This window comes from Canis lupus, chromosome 25 (assembly GCF_003254725.2).
Source record: "Canis lupus dingo isolate Sandy chromosome 25, ASM325472v2, whole genome shotgun sequence".
NCBI lineage: Eukaryota > Metazoa > Chordata > Mammalia > Carnivora > Canidae > Canis > Canis lupus.
In genome coordinates this window covers 29,984,269-30,006,659 of record NC_064267.1, presented here as the reverse complement: position 1 = coordinate 30,006,659, position 22,391 = coordinate 29,984,269, and the positions used below count along the sequence as shown (strand labels likewise).

The 22,391-nt window shown below is 47.8% G+C and overlaps 1 protein-coding gene and 1 pseudogene across 4 annotated transcripts in view; both read left to right on the top strand.

Moving 5' to 3' along the window:
• The first annotated feature begins 1,738 nt into the window (after positions 1-1,738).
• Positions 1,739-22,391, top strand: part of SCARA3 (scavenger receptor class A member 3) — a 75,676-nt gene continuing 55,023 nt past the window's right edge. For 3 of the 4 annotated variants that reach the window (XR_003142448.3, XR_003142447.3, XM_025463013.3), the window contains exon 1: positions 1,739-2,021. Coding sequence is in view for 1 of the 4 variants with exons in the window: in XM_025463013.3 (XP_025318798.1) it covers positions 2,015-2,021 (7 nt within the window). In the remaining 3 variants the exon portion in view is untranslated. The remainder of the gene's footprint in view (positions 2,022-22,391) is intronic. The other variant, XM_049101068.1, reaches the window with a different exon arrangement.
• LOC118355359 (40S ribosomal protein S24-like) lies at positions 16,491-19,235 on the top strand (annotated as a pseudogene).

Sequence of the window (22,391 nt, the reverse complement as noted above, 5' to 3'; positions counted from 1 at the left end):
ATCTGCAGCCAGACACGGGCCTATTTCATTTCTTTGTTGGTGCATTTGCATATCATGGCAATACCACAGGGTATATAGACCCACCAAATCCGAAGGGGCAGGCATGGGGGCCCTCCCTCACATCAGGGATAGGCCCTTTCTTGGATCAAGCCAACTAAAGCAAGCGTAGAGAAAACCAAAGGCCATTTGCTTGTTCTTTCCATCAGTAAGTATTTGAGTGTCTTCGATGAGCGGCAGCGTGGTGTGCTGTAGCTCTGCACACAGATGCTGGATTTAAGCCTGCCTGAGTTCAAGTTCTAAGATCTCCATTTACTCACTCTGTGACAGGAAGCACATTATTAATCTCTCCTTTCCTCCACTAAAAGATGAGGACAATAAGTGTGCTTGTCTCATAAGGCTGCTCATAAGATTAAATAAATCAACACCCAGGTCACCTAGCTAAGATGCCTTTGATGTGAATATCCTCCCGGTGTTTACCAAGCAGCTCTCCAGGTCCACGCCACCATCCCAGGAGGCTGAGGTGTCCTTGGAATCCAGACTCAAGGAGTACACTGTGAACTACCGCCAGGCAGGCAGCGGCTTCTCCAAGCCTCAGTCTCCGCATCTGTAAAATGGGCACCATGGGCCCTGGCTCCCTCTCTAGAAGTTATGGTGAGTCTGTCTTGAGAGAATGGAGAGAATGTGCTTTACAAAGGAAACTTGCCAAGGCCAGGTGGAGCGGATCAGAGAGAGCCGCACATCACTCAGCGGAACTGGCTGGGGATTTGTGCAGGGTGGCGGGTCTTGGCCCCTTCTCAGCTCCTGGCTGAGAAGATGGTTCCTCGGCTTTGGCCCTACCTACTTTACAATAAAGGCAAACAGAGGTGGCCATGGGAGTGTGGAGATGTGGGAAAGGGCCAGGCGGGGTTGCCCCCACCCTGGGGTCCCCTCTCTCCTTGCACTATCGCGTTGTAGCATGTATCACACCTAGCACCATCACTTGTTTGAGTGTTGGCTTTCCTCGCCAGATGCCACCTCCTGGAGCAAGGGCTGGTGTGAAGTGTTCCTCCCACCCCCAGAGTTTGGGGCAGAAGCTGGCACATGGAAGGTTGGCAGGAAATGTTCCATTAACGGAGACTGACATGTGAGGAGCCAGGAGCCGGGAGGAGGGCCTCTGACGCCAGCCACAGCTCCTTGCTTGACGGAGGTCACTTTCCCTCCCGTGTTACTGTTTGCACCAGAGGTCCCTCCACGAGCAAAATCACCAAATTGCGGGTGTGTGTGTGTGTGTGTGCGCGCGCGCCCGGGGCCCAACGCCCTCGTGGAGAAGACACGGAGGCTGGGAGGGGAGTCCCCAACCTTGCGGGCCTTCCCGGACCGGACCGGGGCGGCTGGCAGGCACCGGGACCTTGAGCGTCCTCTGCCCCGAGACGGGCGCGGGGACCGCCCGGGGCTGAGACCCGCTCCCCCCACCCCGCAGCCCGGCCCAGCCCGGCCCAGCCCGGCCCAGCCCGGCCACGAGGCGAGCGGCCCCGGGGGCCGAGGGCGGCTCGGGAGGAGGGTCCCCCGCGCGCTCCCCGGGGCGCCGCGGCCGCGGGGCGGGGGGCCGGGGACCCGCGGCGGCACCAAGAGGCCCGGCGGCGGCAGTTTTGAAACTCCCGAGGAAGTGGGTCTGGGCCGGGGCCCGGGGAGTGGCGCGCAGGGAGGGAGGGAGGGAGGGAGGGAGCGCGCCGGGCAGGGGGGAGGCGGGGCGGGGCGGGGCGCGGGGCGCGGGGCGCGGGGCGGCCGCAGACCTCGCCGGCCTCCAGCGGGAAGCGCGCGGGCGGCGGGAGGGCGGCGGGATGGGCGGCCCCGCGCCCCCCGGCTGCGACCCCGCGGACCCTCCCCTCGGCGCGCCGCCTCCGCAGCCGGGCGCTCCAGCGGGCGGCGCGTAGGGCGGCGGGCGGGCGCGGGCCGAGGAGCTGCGGGCTTCACCCGCCTCTCTGCAGCTCGAGCCGCCGCCCCGGGGCGCTCCCGGGGCCCCGCAGGAGGCACCATGAAAGGTAAGCCCCGCGCGCGCCGGAGGCCGAGGCGCCCCCCCCCCCCCGCGCCCCCGGTGACCCCGCCCGGCCCCCGCGCCCCCCGCCTCCGCCCGGGCGCGGCGGGCGCCTCTCCGGCTGGCGGGCTGCGGAGGGTCGAGCTCCGGGCTCTGGGGGGGGCGGGGGGGGGCTCTGATCCTCCTGCCCAAGTAGGAGTTGGGAGGGAGCCCCAGGTCTCCAGCGGGGGGACGGGAGGAGGGGGGAGAGTTCACACGCAGCCCCCTTCACAGTCCTCTTCTCACTCTATCCCTAAAGAACAGTTACAAATTCCGGACAAGTTTCTGATCGCTTGAACCGGAGGGGTGGGGGGCGCGGAAAGATGTCACCAGCCCCACCGTCGGGCAGTGTTAAATCTCCATCCAGGGGACCCACCTCCGAGGCTCCTGCAGCCTCTACCCAGCCTCCCACCAGGCTCCAGGCCTAGGATTCTCCTCCAAGAGCTGCAGCCCCGTCCTCAGGAGAGACTCGTTGCGTCCAAGCCCCTCAGCCCAGACCCTGCCCTTTGGGACCTCCGGATGCTGGCGGACCTGCCCTCTGACCTCCCAGGGACTCGGCAGCTGGGGAAGGCCAGTGGTCTGGGTCTGAGCTCTCGGCAGGGCAGAGGGTCATCCCCACGGTGGCCCTTGCAGCCAGGTCCCGGGGATGGATGGACACAGGAGCAGGACTTGGTCTCAAGTGTTCCTATCTGGGCCTGGCTTTCTCAAGGCCTGGGGAGAAAGCATACTTTGTCTTCACACTCATTTTCTGACATTGGAATCATCCTATGGGATAGGGAACCTTTTAGGATTTTAATGCTCTGTCCCGTGCTTTAAATATTTGCTTTAAATATTTCCCTAACACCTCTGGCAGGTGCTCGTGCTCCCGGCAGTGAGAACCTCCCCCGCTTCTTTCTGACTCACTGAATGTGTGGACTGAATAAGACCTTTGAGATCATCTATAGGGCTCTAAACTATACTGAAGAAGCAGCTCTGTTTGTGTTTTACACAGAAGGGGCTCACGGACAAACCTCTGACTGAACCAGCCTCCATGTTGTATAGTTGAAGAAACTGAGGCCCAAACAGGTAGAGGAGCAGCTTCACAGGTCTGCGAACCTGTACATCCCCATAGGTCCCCACACTCGGAAGGCCTCATACGAGGTTTAAGGTCTTGAAAATCTTTTTTTATTTTTTTTATTTTTTTTTTTATTTTTTATTTATGATAGTCACACACACAGAGAGAGAGAGAGAGGCAGAGACACAGGCAGAGGGAGAAGCAGGCTCCATGCACCGGGAGCCTGACGTGGGATTCGATCCCGGGTCTCCAGGATCATGCCCTGGGCCAAAGGCAGGCGCCAAACCGCTGCGCCACCCAGGGATCCCGGGTCTTGAAATTCTTAATAACTTTTAAACAAGGTCCCCTCATGCCTTCATTTTGCGCTGGGCTCTACAGATGATGTTGCTTGTCCTGTGGATAGGAGAAGGGACTTGCTCAAAAGTCACAGTTAGTCAGGGGGACCAGAGCCCAGGGGCCTGACCTCCAGACCAGAGCCCTGGCTAACATACCCCTGCCTCTCTAGTGCTTCCTTCCCTCTGGCCCCTCTGTTTGTGTCTCCCAATGGCCTCGCCATGTCTTGGGCTGACCAGGATGAGGCAAGCAAGTTATAATCAACCCCAGGGAGTTCCCTTGGCTGCAGAGAGGAACCGCACCCACCAAGCTCCTGCTTTCAGCTACCACATCTATGGTGCTGTACCCACCCCCGTTAGCCCGCTGGGGGGCAGGTCATTACCCAGAAGCCTCCGGAAGGGTCTTAGACCGCATCTCACCACAGGGGCCTTAATGATGATGGTAAGATGCTCCACATACTCAGAGTGGTTTGGCTCCACCAACATTCCTGACAAACCCTGTAAGAGAAAATCTAGTGCCGTGAAGAGAAGCAGGACAGGAGTCCTCCCAAATGGAGGAAACATCCTGCTCCCATAGAGGAGGGAGTTAGGAGCACATGACCTGCCTTTTTGAAACTCATCGAGGCAATTCCATTCCTCTGAGTGGAAGAGGAACAAGCTGGTGTGGATGAACATTTGGAGGAGGACGGGCCATACCGTGGCAGCAGGTCTCTGGGTCCTCCCGGCCTGCTGGCTGGAAGTCTGTGGGCTCCCTCCTTGGGTTCCCAAGCTCTGCCCCTCTCACCTCTTTTTCCCAGTTTTCAACCAACAGCCTCACCACCATGTGGGGCCAAATTCCTGTTCACTGGGGCCTTGGGGGCAGCTCTCATGTATTTTTCCTCCAGTCTCCAGGAAACCTTCTGTGATCCCCCATAACATCCCAGGGGCAAAAAAAAAAAAAAAAAAAAAACAAAAAACATCCCAGGGGCATGGGCTGCAAAGCTGCAGCGGGGGGTGTGGGGGGGAGACAAGGATGCCTCCCTATAGGGTCTTCCCTCATCCTTCCCCTCCCCCTCCCACCCCAGTCCCCCAGGAGCCAGGAAGAGCTACCATCTCTACCTGAGATGGAAAAAGCAGGGCAGACAGCAAATATTTGGCCTTTGGATCTGTGGACTATGAAGAATCAGGATTTTTTTTTTCACCCACATGGAAAAAGTAAAGTGCCCAGCAAAGCAGGGCGGCCCTTCCAGACTGGCCCGTCCCCAAGGGGAACTGGCTTCAAACCCTCCTCCAAAGGCCCCACATTCAATCTGAGAATTACATCTGTTGGCAAAGATTCACTATCCCCCCTCAAAGCAAAACATGGTGATGTTATGCTTGGTGGGGGAGAGGGGTGTTCGTGGGGACGGTACTTAGGCAAGAAAACGCATTTGCTGAGGAGCACCGCCACCGGTGGCCGGACGCCAGGACCTGCTCTGCCAGCCAAACTGTTTCCACCCCAGAGCCCCTCCTGCCTGCCTGCCTGTCTCTGGCCAGGCCTCCCAGGCAGCCACATCTTTTGATGCAGGCTGGTACCTAGCCCCAGGTGTGGCCCTTCTCATACTTGAGGGGTACACACAGCTGTCACCAGCCCCTTGGTGATGGCCCATCTTGGAGCTGCCCACTGGCTTGGCTGAGCCATTAACAGTCACCTGTGGGATTGTTTACACACCTGTGGTGTGAGGGTCCTGCGGTGGGATCCCTCCCAGGTGTATGAGCGCCCCCCACCCCAACACCTTTAGAAGCAGCCTGGTTCACTGTGATTTGAGAGTCAGTCTATTCCTGGCCCCACGTGAGGCTCTGGCCAAAGCGTTTCCCTCTCTGAGCCTTATTCTTCTCCTGGGTGGTCCCTGAGGCCCATCCTGCTCTGATGCAGTGTGACTCAGCCCAGGAACTTGGAGCCTGAGTACCACTTGGGGAGCGGAAGGGACTCAGTGGAGAGATGGTTGGAAGCAGGCCCACAGCACGAGCGACTCTTTGCCCCTGAGAGACTTGTCCTCAGTTGCCACATACAGGGCAGAGCCACACCCCCCTGTTCCCCAAGCGTGGGAGGAACAGCCCCTCCCTGCAGAATCAGAGACCAGTGCCCACATCCCATGGACAAAGGGCGGACAGGGAGAAAAAGGGCTGCAGGATACAGCAATGTGATTCCAGGAAAATCTACCACCCACAGCTTGGCCGAGGAGATCATCCACTCAATGAGTGGGCAGACTGGGTCCCCTTGGAAAGCCCACCCCCATCCCCAGACCTTAGGTGCAAGAAGGAGCCTGAGTCTAAAAGAAAAGGAGCTAAGGTGGCAGGGTGCAGAGAGCCACTAAACAGATCAGTTTGGTGGACCCGAGGGCTCAGATGATAGAGATTAGCTCCAAACCCTCAGACACAAACACACACCGCACTCACGGTGCCATCCATCTGGGGTAATTTTAATAACCGAGCTAAATTCCAAAGCTAAATTTGAGAGAAAAAAGAATTCTGCTTCTCCGTTAGAATTGTTTGCTGGAATAGCTTAGCAGTTTTCTTGAAGGACAGGCAGCTGTGAGGGTGTGAGGACTGGCAGGTACTGCAGCAGGACGAACTGTGCCACTCATCACTCGTATATATACACTGCCCATGTTTGATTATGTTTAATTTAGCAGATGTGTGTGTGTGCGTGTGCGTGTGTGTGTGTGTGTGTGTTGTGAGCACTGAAGTCCAAGGTGAGAGCTGGCCCTATCACCCACCAGCTTTATAACCTAGTAACTCTGATGAAGTCATTGGTAGTCTCTGGGCCTCCTCATCTGCAAGTAGACTGGGCCAGCTTTGATGTTCTTCCCAGCTCTAACATTCTACTCTGTTGTCTTTCCTTCTGAGAGGGCACATGTATTTATTTTTTTCTATTTGAGTAGAGTTGACACACAATGTTGCATTGGTTTCAGGTGTACAACATTGCACAAATTTATATATTACGCTGTGCTCACCCCAAGTGTAGCTCCCATCTATCACATACAACCCTGTTAGAGTGTCATTGACTGTATTCCTTCTGCTATGCCTTATATGCTGATTTATTCATTCCATTACTGAAAACCTGTATCTCCTACTCCCCTTCGCCTATTTTGCCAATCCCCCCCACCCACCTCCCTTCTGGCAACCATCTGTTTGTTCTCTATATTTATAGCTCTGATTCTGCTCTCTGTTTATTAGGTTGTTTTTTTTTCCAGATTCCACTTATAAGTGAGATCATATGGTATTTGTCTTTCTTAGGCTGACTTATTTCACTTAGCATGATACCCCCTAGGTTGCAGGTGGCACGATCTCCTCCTTTTTATGGCTGTGTAATATTCCACTCTATATGGAGGGTTTATATATCTATATTTATATTTTTATCTATCCATCCATCGATCTATTGGTCTATATCTATTTTTCTCTCAGAATAAGCCCACAGGGTAGTGTTAGAATGTGAGGTCCATAAATATGGTGACCCTATCTCCCTTTTCATTGCCTCACTCTCTCACGGTGCCTGGCACCTTGGAGGTATCCCCTACATTTGCAAGTGAGTAAATCTGAGTCCTCCACTGGGCTGAAATCCTTAAAGGCAAGAGTAACACCATGGTATCCCCAGAACCTAATGTAGGTATTCAATAAAGACTCATGCTTCTATTTAACATTTACTGACCAACTGCCAAATGTCAGGGCTCGGTTGTTGGTTGGTGCCTAAGGGCCAAGAAAGATGCAAAGAAGAGCTCAACATCCTTTCCCTCAAGGTGATTGCCCTTTGCTAGTACGCTCCAGATGTGTGCCCAAATCATTCAAAAAAGACTTAAAGTGTGTCGTGAGAGAGACCCCAAGGAGGCCATTCGGGGTTGTGTTGGTTCTTTTCCTGTCTCTTCTTTAGCTGCTCCTCTTCTGGATGAATCTGTTATCTGTGGAGCCTCTGGTTCTTAGGAAGCCCCCATCCTTGAACAGTCTTACCCAGTCTTGTGGATTTGACATGTGGGGAGAGGCTGATGATACCAGGTTTATTCCTCTGGGCTCCAGACGCATATTTCTGACAGTGTCCCGAACACCTGTCAATAGAGACCTGTGGATGCCTCCTTCAAGGCTCAGATGAGACACCGTCACATCCACCTGAACCTAAGCTAAGGTATTGGTTATCCTGGGATGTTGCCACACACTTTGATGGTTTCTGCCCTCAGGCAGACAAGACGTACACACTTAAGAAGAAAATCACATCACAAAGGGAGATGAAGGAACAGAACAAATGAATGGTCCGTACGGTAGATTTGGGGTAAAGAGCATTACAGGTTGGGGCAGTTTGGAGAGGCTTTCAGGAGGAGTTGAAGGCTGAGCAAAACTTGGATCAGGTCACTCAGGGGATTGTCAGGAGGGGCAGGAAGTAGTGTTGGGGAAAGTCGGATTTCTGTCACAGGTAACCAGTTATGGGTAGTGAGATTGGCCTGCAGTGGAGAGTTGGTTCAGAGACTTGGGGAGCCACTGGACCCAGAGGCCTTGAGAGCGGTGCCAAGGACTTCCAGTTGTGTCCTGTTGACTTTGGAGAGGCCCTGGAAGGGTTTGTCAGTAGATGGCCTGTTGCTGCCTCTCCCCAGAGATGTGCCCTAATGACTTGAGTGCACATTGGAAAATTAAAATTTCTCCTTTTAGAAAATGGGAGGAAGAAAATGACTTGTGGGAGAGCCAGGAGTGGTAAGGGACCCAGGCAGGGAACTGTGCTGGTTTTCATGTCACAGAAACTGAGAGGAGAAAGTTGCAAGAAGGAAGAAGTGATCAACAGTGTTGACTGTTCATCAGCAGAGTTCATCAATTGGAGAAAGCCAGGTCACACAGGCTGAGGGCAACGGGTAGATCTGAAGCAAAGGTGCAGGGAGGCCTCGCATTAGGAAAGTTTCAGCAAAAGGGACCGCTGAGTAGTGACGGTAAGAAGCGGGGCAGGCCCGAAGGGGTTTTCGAGGTGGTGGCTCATTGGAAGGGAGAGGGAGAGGAGAGAGGAGGAAACGGGCATGTGGTGAGGAAGGAGGGAGCTTGGGAAAGCTTTGCCTGTGAAAGAAGAAAGGATCTTGTACCCAAAGAAAGGGAAGAACCGACATATACAGGCATAGACTTGTTGCATTTAATCTTTTTATAACATCCACATTATAAAAATTTTTTGAAAAGTTCAGAAGAGGGAGGGGGGAAAAAGTACTTACGGGGATCCCTGGGTGGCTCAGCAGTTTAGTGCCACCTTCAGCCCAGGGCGTGATCCTAGAGACCAGGGATCAAGTCCCACGTCGGGCTCCCTGCATGGAGCCTGCCTCTGCCTGTCTCTCTCTCTCTCTCTCTCTTTCTCTCTCTCATAAATAAATAAAACCTTTTTAAAAAAAAGTACTTACATGAACTCCTACTCCTCAGAGATCATTGACAAGATTAGGATGAGCGTTCTTCCAGAAATCTTTCTGTGTATATTTGCACACAGATTTTTTTTCATATGGATAAGATTATACTTTCCATGTTATTCTGCATATGTACTTTTAAAATTCAATAATAAAATATAGGTATCTTCCCTGAGGAAAATATAGACCTGCATTATTTTTTAAATGGTCGCAAAATGTTCCATATACAACTTTATAGTAATTTATTTAACCCATTCCTCATTGAGGGATTGGGCATCTGAGTTCTTTACATTTTTCCTTGCGTTTGTCATAGCATGCATCGATCTTTGCCTCATTGTTTAAGTATCCCCTGCGGAAAAAAACTAGAAGGGGGTTTGGAGAATCAAAGGGCATGCCCATTTGAAGTTTGAAAATGGGATGCCACACTGCTCCAAATGCACAAGCAGGTCCTTCGTTCCCACTGGGTTTGGGGTGTAACACCTGGAGAGAGTTTGAGGAAGGTGAAGAATTTTGATCTTTTCAGAAAAGGAGGAAGTGAGCTCATCTTTGGAAATTAGTAAGCTGAGAAGAGGAGGAGTAGCAAGCAAGGATCCAGGTGGCAGAACTGAACTGAAGACAAATTCACACTGCTCTCTGATGTGCCCCCACCCCAGGCTGGGTTTCCCCAGTGCAGTGCAGAGAAAACAGGCTGAGTGGGTGAAGGGCACAAGTTTCCAGAAGGTAAAGCTAATAGCTCCAGCAAGCTGAAGCTTATCACGGGGGACCAGACTAAAGGCAGGATAGAGTAAGGCATGCAAAGGCTTAGTGCAGCAGGGAGTGGGGGTGAGCAGTGGGAGAGGTCCTTGAGATCCTGCAGATGAAACCACAGGAAGCCTTATGTTCCAGAAGGCTCACAGGCTAAGCTGTGGCTGCAGTGAAGAAGAGATAGATCCCAGGTCTAGGAGCCAGCCTGAGGTCTAGAGAACCAGTGGACCGTTAACAGATGTTCCCTCCATTAAAGATGATGGCAGGAGTACAGGATAAAAAAAATAACCCAGTCCAGGCAATGTACTTATCTGGAACAGTGATCCTCAAACTAGGTGCACCTCTGTATACTAGTTCCATGGGATTCAATATATCTTTTTTTTTTTTTCAAGAATGGCAGGAAGTTCTATGATCAAATGTTTGAGGAACATAAAATTAAACACAGAATGGAGTGGGTTTTTTTTTTCAGAACTTGTCAAAATCTTCACTATGTTAATATGAGTTTTAAGATGGTATAGAGTATGCAGCATTTTCTAGACTTACTTGATCGAAGAACTTTTTTTCACAAAGAATATTTTGGAATTAGTGTTTCATAGGGCATAGTTTGAGAAATGGATTTAATCTCTCTCTCTCTCTCTCTCTCTCTCTCTTTTAGAGAGAGATTGGGAGGGAGGCATAGGGAGAGGAAGAGAGAGAATCCCAAGCAGGCTCCATCCCCAGCACAGAGCCCTACACAGGGTTCAGTCTCACAACCCTGAGATCATGACCTGAGCCAAAATCAAGTCAGATGCTTAACCAACTGAACCACTCAGGCACCCTGAAAAATAGATTTCTTGAAAGTTGGAAATTGGTCCTGAGCATGAGGGCACCAGGAAAGGATAATAAATGATAGTAGCAATTCAAGTAGGATCAGAAAAAAATCCCAAGGAAGATGACAACAACTACCATTTATCAAGTATTTACCATGTGCCAGGTACTTGTCATTATCACTTCGTTGGTTTCTGTGAGTAGATGGTATGCCCTCTCTTTTGCACCCGAAGCTGAGAGAAGGGAAGAGAGTCCCCACGAGAGAGAGAGAGAGACAGAGAGAGAGCAAGGACCTCAGGTGGTGAAACACAGGGAGAATGAAGGGTTTGAAGATCCAGAAATGACAACAGAGAAGATGGAGCAACTGGTGATTCCCACTCCTCCCCCATTCCCATGGGACTTTAGGGTTCAAGGGGAGCAGAGGAGTTTCTGCCTCCACAGAGGAGGACCAGTGTGTATGTGATGGGGAGGGTTGGGTCTGTTGGCATGGAGTGAATAGACAGTGTTGTCTTCTCAACTGGAGGCTACACCACCCCTTGAAGGGGTATCTAGAAATGGATGGGCATTTGGAGTTATCACAGTGACCAGGGATTGCTGGTGGCATTTAGAATGCCAGGAGTCTGCACAGTGTGGGTAAATCCTGTCTGATGAAGAATTGCAGCACCCTGATGCTCAGTGCTCCAGTTGGAAACACAGAGGGCAGAAAAAGGGAGGAAAGTCACTGAGGACAAAGAGGGCTTAGGATAAAGGGTGTGAGTTTTCCCTCACACTGTGTGGTGACCATGACCACAATGCAAAGACAGGCTGTGGGCCAGCTACAAGGTTTCAGACAGAGGTGATAGGAGGAGAGAAAAAACTTGTCCCAGAGCATCGGATGGGATTTTAGGAAGGAAATAGCAGAAAAGAGGTGATTATTGCAGGGAATCGGATCATGACAACTTGATGAGCAGGAGAATCTGCAAGGGAAGGACCAGATTCATTAGAGCAGAGTGGGGCAGACAGATTCCCACCGGAATAGAGATGCATCCACAGGAAGCGTGTGGGGAGGGGGTTAATGGCGGAAGGGCTCTAATGAAAACAATCTTGCAACCTTAATTATAGCATTCTCCAACCTTAAACTATAGCTATGCTGCAACTTTAAATATAGCATTGGCTCCTGAGAAGACTCTGAAATCTTTATTTTTACCGACCCAATTGGCTGTTTTGAAAACCCACTCTGTGAACTCCGTAGAAGATAATCATCAAAATATGTTCCTTGAAGTTCCCAAAGAAAGACCTTTTATTCAGTTCCTCGAATCTCTCCCCCTTGCTGACTCTGACGGAAGATTGCTGTCCCAGAAAGGCTGAGGGAGTAAATTAACTTCATATTTTTGGTCAACCAAAAGAAAGCCGGAGTCGGCAACCACAGGCGAGTTAGCAGTTGGTTCACAGGTCCCAGCTGTTTTTCACCTCCAGGGAGGAGTGAACCGAGCTCAACCCCAACAGAGTCAGCAGTCACGCCGAGCAATGTGCCAAGACGTGCACCTTCCATCGCATTTTCTACGTGGCTCTGTGGGAGCAGAGGCTAAAAACATGTGGTTTCTCTTGGGGCTGTCCTGATATTTGAGTCAGCTGTTACGACCTCAGGTATGAGAGGAACAGAAGCTCTTTCAAATCTTTGGTGGGTGCCCCTATTTTGTGAGTCTGAGCTTGCAGCACTGGCCTTCAAAGGCTGCTGGATTTTTTGTTAGTTGGTTAATTTGTTTTAAGCACACTGCCTGCAATTTCTGTAGAGATCACTAGATGAAGAGTAGAGAGCCTGGCTGTGCCTTTGGTGAGTTATTCTTGGGTCTGGCTTCTTTATTACTGCAACCCGGATATTCCCTCGTGACAGCTGTAATCCCTTGAGGCCTCTGGAACAGGGGAAGCAGAAATTGGTTTAGATGTTTGCTAACTGGGACAGCTTGTTGACACTGTCCCAAGTTTGTCCTGAGAGAGTGGCCTTCCCAAAGACTTATTTATAGTCCTGGCATTACCATGTCTTCTTCAATGTCCTTTCTGAAGCCCACCCCCTCTTGTCACAGTTGATCTTGGAGTCAGGAAGATGGGAAAAGGAAAGAAAAAGAGATAGAAGGCCTCAGAGCCTGTTTCCCTTTCTGGAAACTTAGCCTCCCTTCAGATACCCATGGCCTGCAACATGCCCTCTTCTTGAGCCATTGCAGACACCTGGCAGTCCATGACGTTTGACACTCCGGTTCCTTCAATCTTCAGCATGCCAGAAGTCCTCAGTTTCATGGGTAACTTATGTATGACACAGGGAAGAGCCAGGGCCTTATTTTAGAGGGTGGTAAAATGCTGATGGTATTCTAAAGTAATTAATTGGGACTCCACTGGAAAAAAGAATACTCCCCCAACCTTCCTAAAAAGAGGCCTTTTAGCTTTAGAAGAGGAATATCATATCCCTTGTTCTAGTTCTGGGAAAGGGAGGGGAAACAGACCCTACATTCTGCTGCACCCTCCCCCTTCATTCCTTCTCAATTCAAACGTTAGGCCCCGGATGTTAATGCTAAGCCTCTGCTGCTTTAAGCCTGCTGCTTTAAGCCTTTGCATCCTCAATGCATTAGCACTCCCCAAAACCCCCTAGACATGGAGAACTAAGAATAAACCAAATTTAAACCATATTCAAAGTCATTAATCTTTATTATTATTTTTTTTAATAAAAATGAGCTCTTAATTGAAACAGCAGAAGTTAAGAATTAACTAGGGATGCAGGCCTTCTCAAAAACGGTCAGCAAACCCATCTTTTTTTGAACACCCACTATGCGATCAGCCCTGTGCTGGCTGAGGCTGGAGGAAGATTTCAGACCTCAAGGAGATGTAAACAGACATCAGGCCTGGATATAGAAGGCTTATCCCAGCTCTGTGGCTTGTCTGAGCTGGGCATAGGCCAGCCTGCAAGCATTCTGTATGTGTGTTTGGATCTTCCTTCAGCTCCCTGGACATGCAGGAACCACTAACAAGCTGGCAGGTCATTTCACCTCTCCAAGCCTTTGTACCATGACAGATGGGCTCTGTGACCTGTAAGTTCCTCCCACCCTCCCTGACTCTGAAAACACTTTAGAAAGCCGGCGTACCCAGCACTAAGTCAGATCACAGCAGAAGGCAGGGGAGACGAAGAGGGGGAAGAAAATTCATCTTCTGTCTCTCTCCACCCCACTTGGCCTCTGTGCAAGGAAGGAGTACAGACTCCTGTCTAATCAATCATCCTCTGATCAATCATAGCCTCTGTATCCCCAAGCCAAACTTTTCTCGGTGCTTCCCCTCTGTTTCTTCCTCTGTCCCCGACTGGAACAATCTTGGTGTAATGTGAATATAATGAGCCGGTGTTTGCAAAGGGCTTGGCTTATAAAAGCCTCCCAAATGCTTTGGATTATGTCCTCATTAAGATGAACAAGGCTGAAGTGGAGAGTCGCTAGAGCATTCCGGATGTAGGTAAATTAGCGGTCCCCCGGCCTGCAGGCCCAGTGCTGGAGAACAGGAAGTCCAAAGGCTTAGAAAAAGGAGGAGACCCCTTTGGGGATCAGAGAGGGCGTGAATTATGGAGCTGCGATGTCAACAGAGGGAACAGCGCCAAATACTTGTGAACCCCTTGTCTACAGAGAGCCAAGTTCTGTCCTGGCAACTATCATTTCCCTGCCCATGGGCTGCAAAGTACCAGAATGGGGGTCTTTCTTCATTCCCACGTGCTGACGATGGCCAATTTTGAGGGGCCCTCAATGGGAGAGGCAAGCTATGACAAAGCTGTGTGCTTTTTTTTGGGGGGGGGGATGTTTGCGGAAGGTCAGTGTCAGCCTTGCTTGATTGAAGTCCTCCCAGATCCCTTGCAGAGGCTATAAACAGCGAAGTGATGAAATTGGCCCTGGAGCCAGAACAGGGAGGAGGCCTCGTCACAAGGGAGGGTAGGGAAGCATCATCAAGGGGTGGAGAGAAATGAGAAACAGGGGCAGGAAGACCTAGAAGCCATTTCTGCTCCAAAGAATGGAAGGAATACCTCCCCTGGGGACCACGGCGGCGGTAAACCCGACAGCGCACAGCGTGGTTCTGGCTGAGATCATCCGGGGCTGAGACAGGTTGGCTGGTTAGGGTGAGGTTTTGGCCAGACGGGATCCGAGCCTGCCTCATCTGAGACCTACATTTATGGCAGCAGGATGGCAATCCTGGTGACCCCCCTCGTAAACTGTTGGCAGATTGATGACAGGATGGCAGCCTGAGACACAAAGCAGGGCTGGAAAGATAGATTTCTTAGGTTTTTTATGAGGGAATCAGTGGTACCTGCCATGTCAGCCCTCCTTCTGCCACCATACCCACCCCCTGCAGGGCGAGCAGACACACACACACTCGTGCACACACACCTGAGAACACACTTGCTCTATCAGAGAGAGGCTACCTCGAGTCCTTTATTGCAGAGAGGAAATCAGCCAGGATTCAGGAGGTTTTGCCACTGGCTGGCTTTGTGACTTGTTGGCCACCCCCAATTCTGCTTCCTCACCCATAAAATGGGAAGAGTGGCTTCCCACCCTGTTTATCTCTCAGGCTAGTCATAAGGACCAAATGCACTAATGGATATGATCCCAGCTTTCCACCCTCCCCCAAATTAACTTTGAGAGTGGGACACTAACTTTGGTGTCTTGACCAATCTCCCCGGCGATTCCACGTGCAACTATGGACTTAAAAATGTAATGTAAAATCATTCATAGACTCCTTTAAATATTGATTTATTATTTATTCATGAGAGACACACAGAGGCAGAGAAATAGAGGGAGAAACAGGCTCCTTGCAGGAAGCCCGATGTGGGACTCGATCCCAGAACTCCAGGATCACGACCTGAGCCGAAGGCAGATGCTCAACCGCTGAGCCACCCACGTGTCCCCATAGATTCCTTTAAAATTGTGTTTGTTGAGCATTACTCACGGCCACCCGCCGCTCTAGGGTGTTTGGATAAAGCAGAGAACAAGACAGACACATTCCCTGCCCTGAGATCTTAAACACTGGGGGAGAGAGCTGCTGAATAATGAAAGGTATAGTGCCTTCTACAATGGGAGGACACAGCCCATGCTGAAGTATATATAACAAGGGGATGGTCCAGTTTGGGAGCTCAAGGAAGGCCACTGAAGAAGTGGCATATAAGCCGTGACCTGGACGACAGCAGAAGGCATTCATGGCAATGATTGGTGGCATCTTTAATTTGGGGTCCCCCTCAGTCCCTCCCTTCCTGAGCCCATTCCGGGTGCCTCCACTTACCCAGTGTCCTTGCCCACTCTGCCTTCTGGCTCCCATCTTGACCAGTGGTCACAACTGCACAGGGTTTGGGAAATGAGGTCTTGGAACCACTCCAGCTGCTTCCAGGTCACTGCCAGAGCCTCCGAGCCCCCATCACATGTTCTGTCGGCACCAGCCGCCTTCACTTCTACCCATTTGCCTTGATGCAGAGGCCAGATTTCTTGGCACTTATGGGACCTTTGCTCGTTACTCCAAGGAGGCAGTAGGTATGACAGAAAAAAGATTCCTGAGTTCAGATCTCTGCTTCACACATATTCTGTGTGCTGTGAAGCAACATTCTTAACTTTTCTGAAACTTTTCCTCTTTTTGTCCATGGAAATTATATATTTTTTAAAGATTTTATTTATTCATGAGAGACACAGAGAGAGAGGCAGAGGGAGAAGCAGGCTCCCTGCAGGACCCTGGGATTGTGCCCTGAGCCCAAGGCAGATGCTCAACAGCTGAGTCACTCAGGCATTCCCCAAGTGATATTTTAGACTGTGAAGCGTATAGGGTTGTGGTGAAGATGGCCATAAGGCAAGACCCAAATTTTTATCGCATCAAAAAAGGGAAGAAAGAAAAACAAAAACTTCAAGCTTCTACTTCTAGTGTTCGCAGCTTAAAATATTCTTGGATTATGAAGTTTATATAGTAAACAACAAGTGAACTGCTAAATGCATAGCTAAAGTTGGAAGAAAACTGAGGAAGTTTCTGAAGACCAAGAAAAAAAATTCAGATTAGGAGCTGAAACCCAAGAGTGAACAAATACAGAAGCCGGATGTCAGGAACCTGAAGTCTTACGGGGCGGGGGGCGGGGGGGGGGCAGCTGGCTGGAAGACCTTCACCGTAAAGCCTGTCACCCTGTGTCACCCTGTGAAACCCTGGGACAGCCTTTCTATCTGTTTGTTTGGTCCCAGTCTTTTCTGATTGGTCAGTCTTCCTACTGATTGGTCAATATCCATACCTCTGGTTAAAGATTTTGAAGCACACCCCCACTAGTCTACTCCTTGGAAAAAGGGCAGGGACAGGATGGGAAGTGGTGATGGGAATCCCCCTGCCAGAGAGCTGACTAGGAAACTGGATGTCTCCAGAGAGTCCAGAGGGTGGAAAAGACTGTGCCAGGTAAGTAGAGGCTTGCCCTCATGTGGGCCGGAAGTCCAGTTTATATATTCAGTGTGCATACTTGGACAATCCAGTTTAATAACTCAAACTGCAGTGGTCCCAGATTGGTAGCTCCCCTGGCACCTGGCAAAAGTCACAGAAATCCCCTCTGGAAGAAGAGTCCTGAATACAGACAGACTCCTCAGGATTCTACTGTTTAATCAAGGGGTACAATGTGAATGCCCTTCAACAGCTCCCCGGTCTTTCCCTTCCCCCTGGAAGGCACTGTGGTGGCCTGAGAGCTGTGCACACACAAGCTTTAACAGTTTTAGAAAGAAATATATTGAAATATCGGCAAGACAGGTGATAAAAAGTTATGTTCTTAAATAAGCCTCTCACACACACAAAATCCACAGCTCAACAGAAAAATGGGCAAAGGCTAAATATAGACAATGCATGGAAAAGAATGGCTAGAAAGCACTTGATAATGGTCAGCCTCCTAATAACTTTTAATTGTGCAAAACAAAACATGGAGAGGCTTTGAGTTAAACTGGTAAAAACATTTATTTTTATGGTAAGACTCACTGGGGAGGAACTAGTATGTCAGTGTCTATCATACGCTATACGGGTAGGAGTGTAATTTGCGTGCCCTTTCCAGATGGCAGTTCGTTCATTTGTTTCCAGGGCATTAAAATGTCCTTACAGGGGCACCTGGGTGGCTCAGTGGTTGAGCGTCCGCCTTTGGTTGAGGTCATGATCCCGGGATCCTGGGATCAAGTCCTGCATCGGGTTCCCCGCTTCTCCCTCTGCCTATGTCTCTGCCTCTCTCTGTGTGTCTCTCATGAATAAATAAATAAAATCTTTAAAAACAAAATAAAATATCCTTACAATCTGATCCAGTCAGTTCACTCTTAGGAGATTATCTTGAGAAAATCCTACATGTGCATCACATTGTATGCACAAAGATTTTCAATGAAGTATCCATACACACATGCGCACATACATAGGCGAGCATAATTTTTTCTGAAGCACATACCTCATGGCCCTGCTAAATATTCAGTGCGGATTTCCTAAAAATAGGAATATGTCAGAGAACAGTTGTAAATTTCGTGAATTTGCCTTGATACTTTATCTAACCTACAGAATATGGATTCCAGTGTTCTCAGTTGACTGACACTATCCTCTGCACATTTCCTTTTCCTCCAGCACAGGATCCAGTCTAATGTCAAGGATTGCATTTAGTTGTCCTGTCTCTTTCACGTTTATTGTCTGTTATGACTGATACTTTTGAAAAATACAACCCCCTCCCACATAACTTTTTTTAATGTGATGATCCTCAGTTTGTGTTTTTCTCCTGTTTCCTGGTGAGTGGATTGGGGTTATGCGTTCTTGGCCAATAAGTTGTGTGCTGCTCTGGCTGTCACATCTGAAGGCACACAGTGTAAATCTGTCCCTCTTAGGTGATGTTAATTTTGATCACCTGGTCAAGGTGTTGTCTCATTTCCCCAATAATAATTCCTGAGGTTCCCCCTCCCTCATAACTAATAAGTCTTCTATAAGAAGACACTTTAAGACCATGCATATATATTGCTCTTCATCACAATTTTCCCTAAAGGTGGTATCTGGTGATGGTTCTTGCCTGATTTGATCTTTAGTATACTGATTGCAAAGGGCTGATTTCCCAACTCCAGCACTACTGTTAAGAAAGAGCTCTTCCCTTTCCTCCCCTGGCTGCTTTAAGCTCAGCCACCATCATGAACAACACAGTAATTATCCAGACTAGGAAGTTCATGGCCAACCAGGTACTTTAGCAGAAACAAATGGTCAGTGGTATTCTTCGCCCAGGAAAGGCCACAGTACCTAAGACAGAAATTAGGGAAAACCTAGCCAAGGTGTATATAAGGCCACACCAGATGTCATTTTTGTATTTGGATTCAGGACCCGTTTTGGTCGTGGCAAGATAACTGGCTTTGGCATGATTTATGATTCCTTGGATTATGTAAAGAAAAATGAACCCAAATGTAGACTTGCAAGACATGGCCTGTATGAGAAGAAAAAGACCTCAAGAAAATAGGGAAAGGAACGCAAGAACAGAATGAAAAAAGTCAGGGGGACTGCAAAAGCCAGTGTTGGTGCTGGCCAAAAGTGAGCTAGAGATGAGAAAATAGAAGGAGTAAAGATTCTTCAGTGACTTTATCTGTGGTGATTGTGCAGATATTTTAAATAGATGATTAATAAACTAAGAACTTAAAAAAAAATGAAAAGCCTTTCCTTCTGTCTGTCAGCGATATGGATTCATGAATTCCTATTTTTTCAATGACTTGTAATAGCTTATTATAACTTAATTATTTTAGGGCTCAAATTGTTCCAGATTTGGCCAGTAAGGATATCTTCAGGATGGTTTCTATTTCCTTATGGCATGCCCCTATCATGTGTTTTATTTATTTATTTATTTATTTATTTATTTATTTATTTATTTATTTATTTAATTTATTTTTTTAGCATTCCTTTAATTTCTGAAATACCAAGATGTTCCAGATTCATCTTTTACCTACCTTCTAGCCCAGCCCTAGAATTAGCTATTCCTCCAAGGATCCCTGGCTTTTTTCAAGTTGGATATGGTATTAGCCACCAAGATTTGGGTTGCTATGGGTGTGCATTGCTATGTCAGTGTCTCTACTTCCTGGACCTTTCAGCAAACAAAGTTATATGTATATACATATCTACACATACAGATACATATACATGTTATATATGCACATATCCATGAATATCTACGTGCCTATACATATTAGAAATTATGAGTTTATGTTGATACCTTTATGTTGATACTGATTTCAATCCATCTCCAAAGTTTCTTCCTTATCTCCCCCATTCCATATTTCTGGGTCCCCTTTTCCACAGTGAAAAACCCTGAGTCCAAACCACATCCACACATTTACTCATTTGCTCCGTCTTGAATTAACCTAAAATAATTTCAGAATTGCTTTACCCATACTATAATAATAAATAAAATTATATTAGAAGTTTAAGATTTGTTTGCATTTCTTCCCCAATTATATCCTACCGTATCCCAGACAGGGATTACATATTCAGAACTAATTTAGTTTACTTAGATTAAATAATCTTAGGCAAGGTATTAAATTAGTTTTTCTTTCCTTCCCATCCCCCACTTCAGTATGCTTATTGTATTCCTTCAAAATGTAAGTAAGGTTTATTTGGTTCCACATTGGGGTATTTATTTTGATCAATAAAATTTAATTTTCTGAATATGTAAAACATTAACATGTTTTCAAAAGTCAAAACTATACAAAGAGTTTTACTCAGAGAAATGCCACTCCTTCTGTGTCCCTTCCACCCCATTTCCCCCACCCTATCCTTCTTCATAGAAAACAATTGCTTTTTGTTTTTTTACTTCCTGTGTTTCTTTTAATGATAAGCAGATTTATGCATGTTTTCTTTTTTTTAAAAAAAGATTTTATTTATGAGAGACACAGAAAGAGAGAGAGAGAGAGGCAGAGACACGGGCAGAGGGAGAAGCAGGCTCCATGCAGGGACCCTGATGCGGGACTCAATCCCGAGTCTCCAGGATCAGGCCCTGGACTGAAGGCGGCGCTAAACCGCTGAGCCACTCAGGCTGCCCGATATATGCATGTTTTCTTATTTTACCTTCTTTCTTACAAAAAGTGTTACACTATATATGTTCCTTTGCACTTTGCTGTTTTTATTAAATATAGCCTGTAAATGACTCCGTATCAGTGACTAGATATTTTCCTTATTCATCTGTATAGTTGCATAGAGTCCCATTGTGTATATATAACCATGGCATATTACCCAATCTCCCATAGTTGAATATTTAAATAGTTCTCAGTTTTTGCAATTTAAGCAAATAATCCTGCAGTGAATAACCTTGTCATATATGTTTTCAGATTGTTGGAGGTGTATATTATGGATAAATTCATAGAAGTATGATTGTCAGGGATCCCTGGGTGACTCAGTGGTTTGGCACCTGCCTTTGACCCAGGGCATGATCCTGGAGTCCCGGGATCGAGTCCCACATTGGGCTCCCTGCACGGAGCCTGCTTCTCCCTCTGCCTGTGTCTCTGCCTCTCTCTCTCTCTCTCTCATGAATAAATAAAATATTTTTAAAATAAATCTGATTTATCAGATAAATATTTTCTAAAAAAAGAAGTATGGTTGTCAAAGGGCAAATGTATATGTTAAATTTCCCTCCATCAGGTCTAGGCCATTTGCATTCCTACCCCAACTCCCCATAGCCTGGCCAGTTGAGTAATATTATCAGCCTCTGCATTTTTGCCATTCTGACGGGTGAGAAATGTTTTCACACAGTAGTTTTAAATTGTTTTTACCTTGGAGCACCTGGGTGGCTGTCATTTAAGTGTCTGACTCTTGATTTCAGCTCAGGTCATGATCTCAGGGTTGTGAGATTGAGCCCCAGCATGGATCCTGCTTAAGATTCTCTCTCTCCTTCTTCTTTTATCTCTCTCCCATCTCTAAAAAAATAAATAAATGAAAGTTTTTTAAAAAATTAAAAATTGCCACTTGACGGGATGAGCACTGGGTGTTATACTGTATGTTGGCAAATCGAACTCCAATAAAAAAATTAAAAATTGCATTTATCTTATAAATAAAGTTGAACATCTTTTTATCTGTTATGGGATCTTTTTCTTTTTTATGCTATTTTAATTCTTTTTTTTATAAATTTATTTTTTATTGGTGTTCAATTTGCCAACATATAGAGTAACACCCGGTGCTCATCCCATCAAGTGCCCCCCTCAGTGCCCGTCACCCAGTCACCCCCACCCCCCGCCCTCCTCCCTTTCAACCACCCCTAGTTCGTTTCCCAGAGTTTGGAGTCTCTCATGTTCTGTCTCCCTTTCTGATATTTCCCACTCATTTTTTCTCCTTTCCCCTTTATTCCCTTTTGCTATTTTTTATATTCCCCAAATGAGTGAGATCATATAATGTTTGTCCTTCTCCGATTGACTTATTTTACTCAGCATAATACCCTCCAGTTCCATCCACGTTGAGGCAAATGGTGGGTATTTGTCGTTTCTAATGGCTGAGTAATATTCCATTGGGATCTTTTTCTTAATTACAGTTGACACATAATGTTACATTACTTTCAGGTGTATAGCATAGTGATTTGACAAGTGCATATGTTACGGTGTGCTCACCACAGTGCAGCTAGCATCTGTCACCATACAACACTATTACAATACCATTGACTAAATTCCTTATGCTGTATCTTTTCCCCCATGATTTATGCATTCCATAACTAGAAGTATTTAGGGGACATTTTTGTATCTCTTTTCCTAGCTGCTTGTTTAGGGGTTTTGTTCATTTTTCTGTGTGACTTTTGGTCCTTTATTTTCTCATATTTTATTTTATTCCTATTTTACCCATTTCCCCACCCACTTCCCTTTTTGTAACTATCAGTTTGTTCTCTATAGTTAAGTCTGTTTCTTGGTTTGTCTCTTTTTTCCCCTTTGCTCATTTGTTTTGTTTTGTTTTTATTATTTAATTTATTTATTTGATAGAAAATGAGAGAGCACAACCAGGGGGAGGGGCAGAGGAAGAGGGGAGAGCAGACTTCTGCT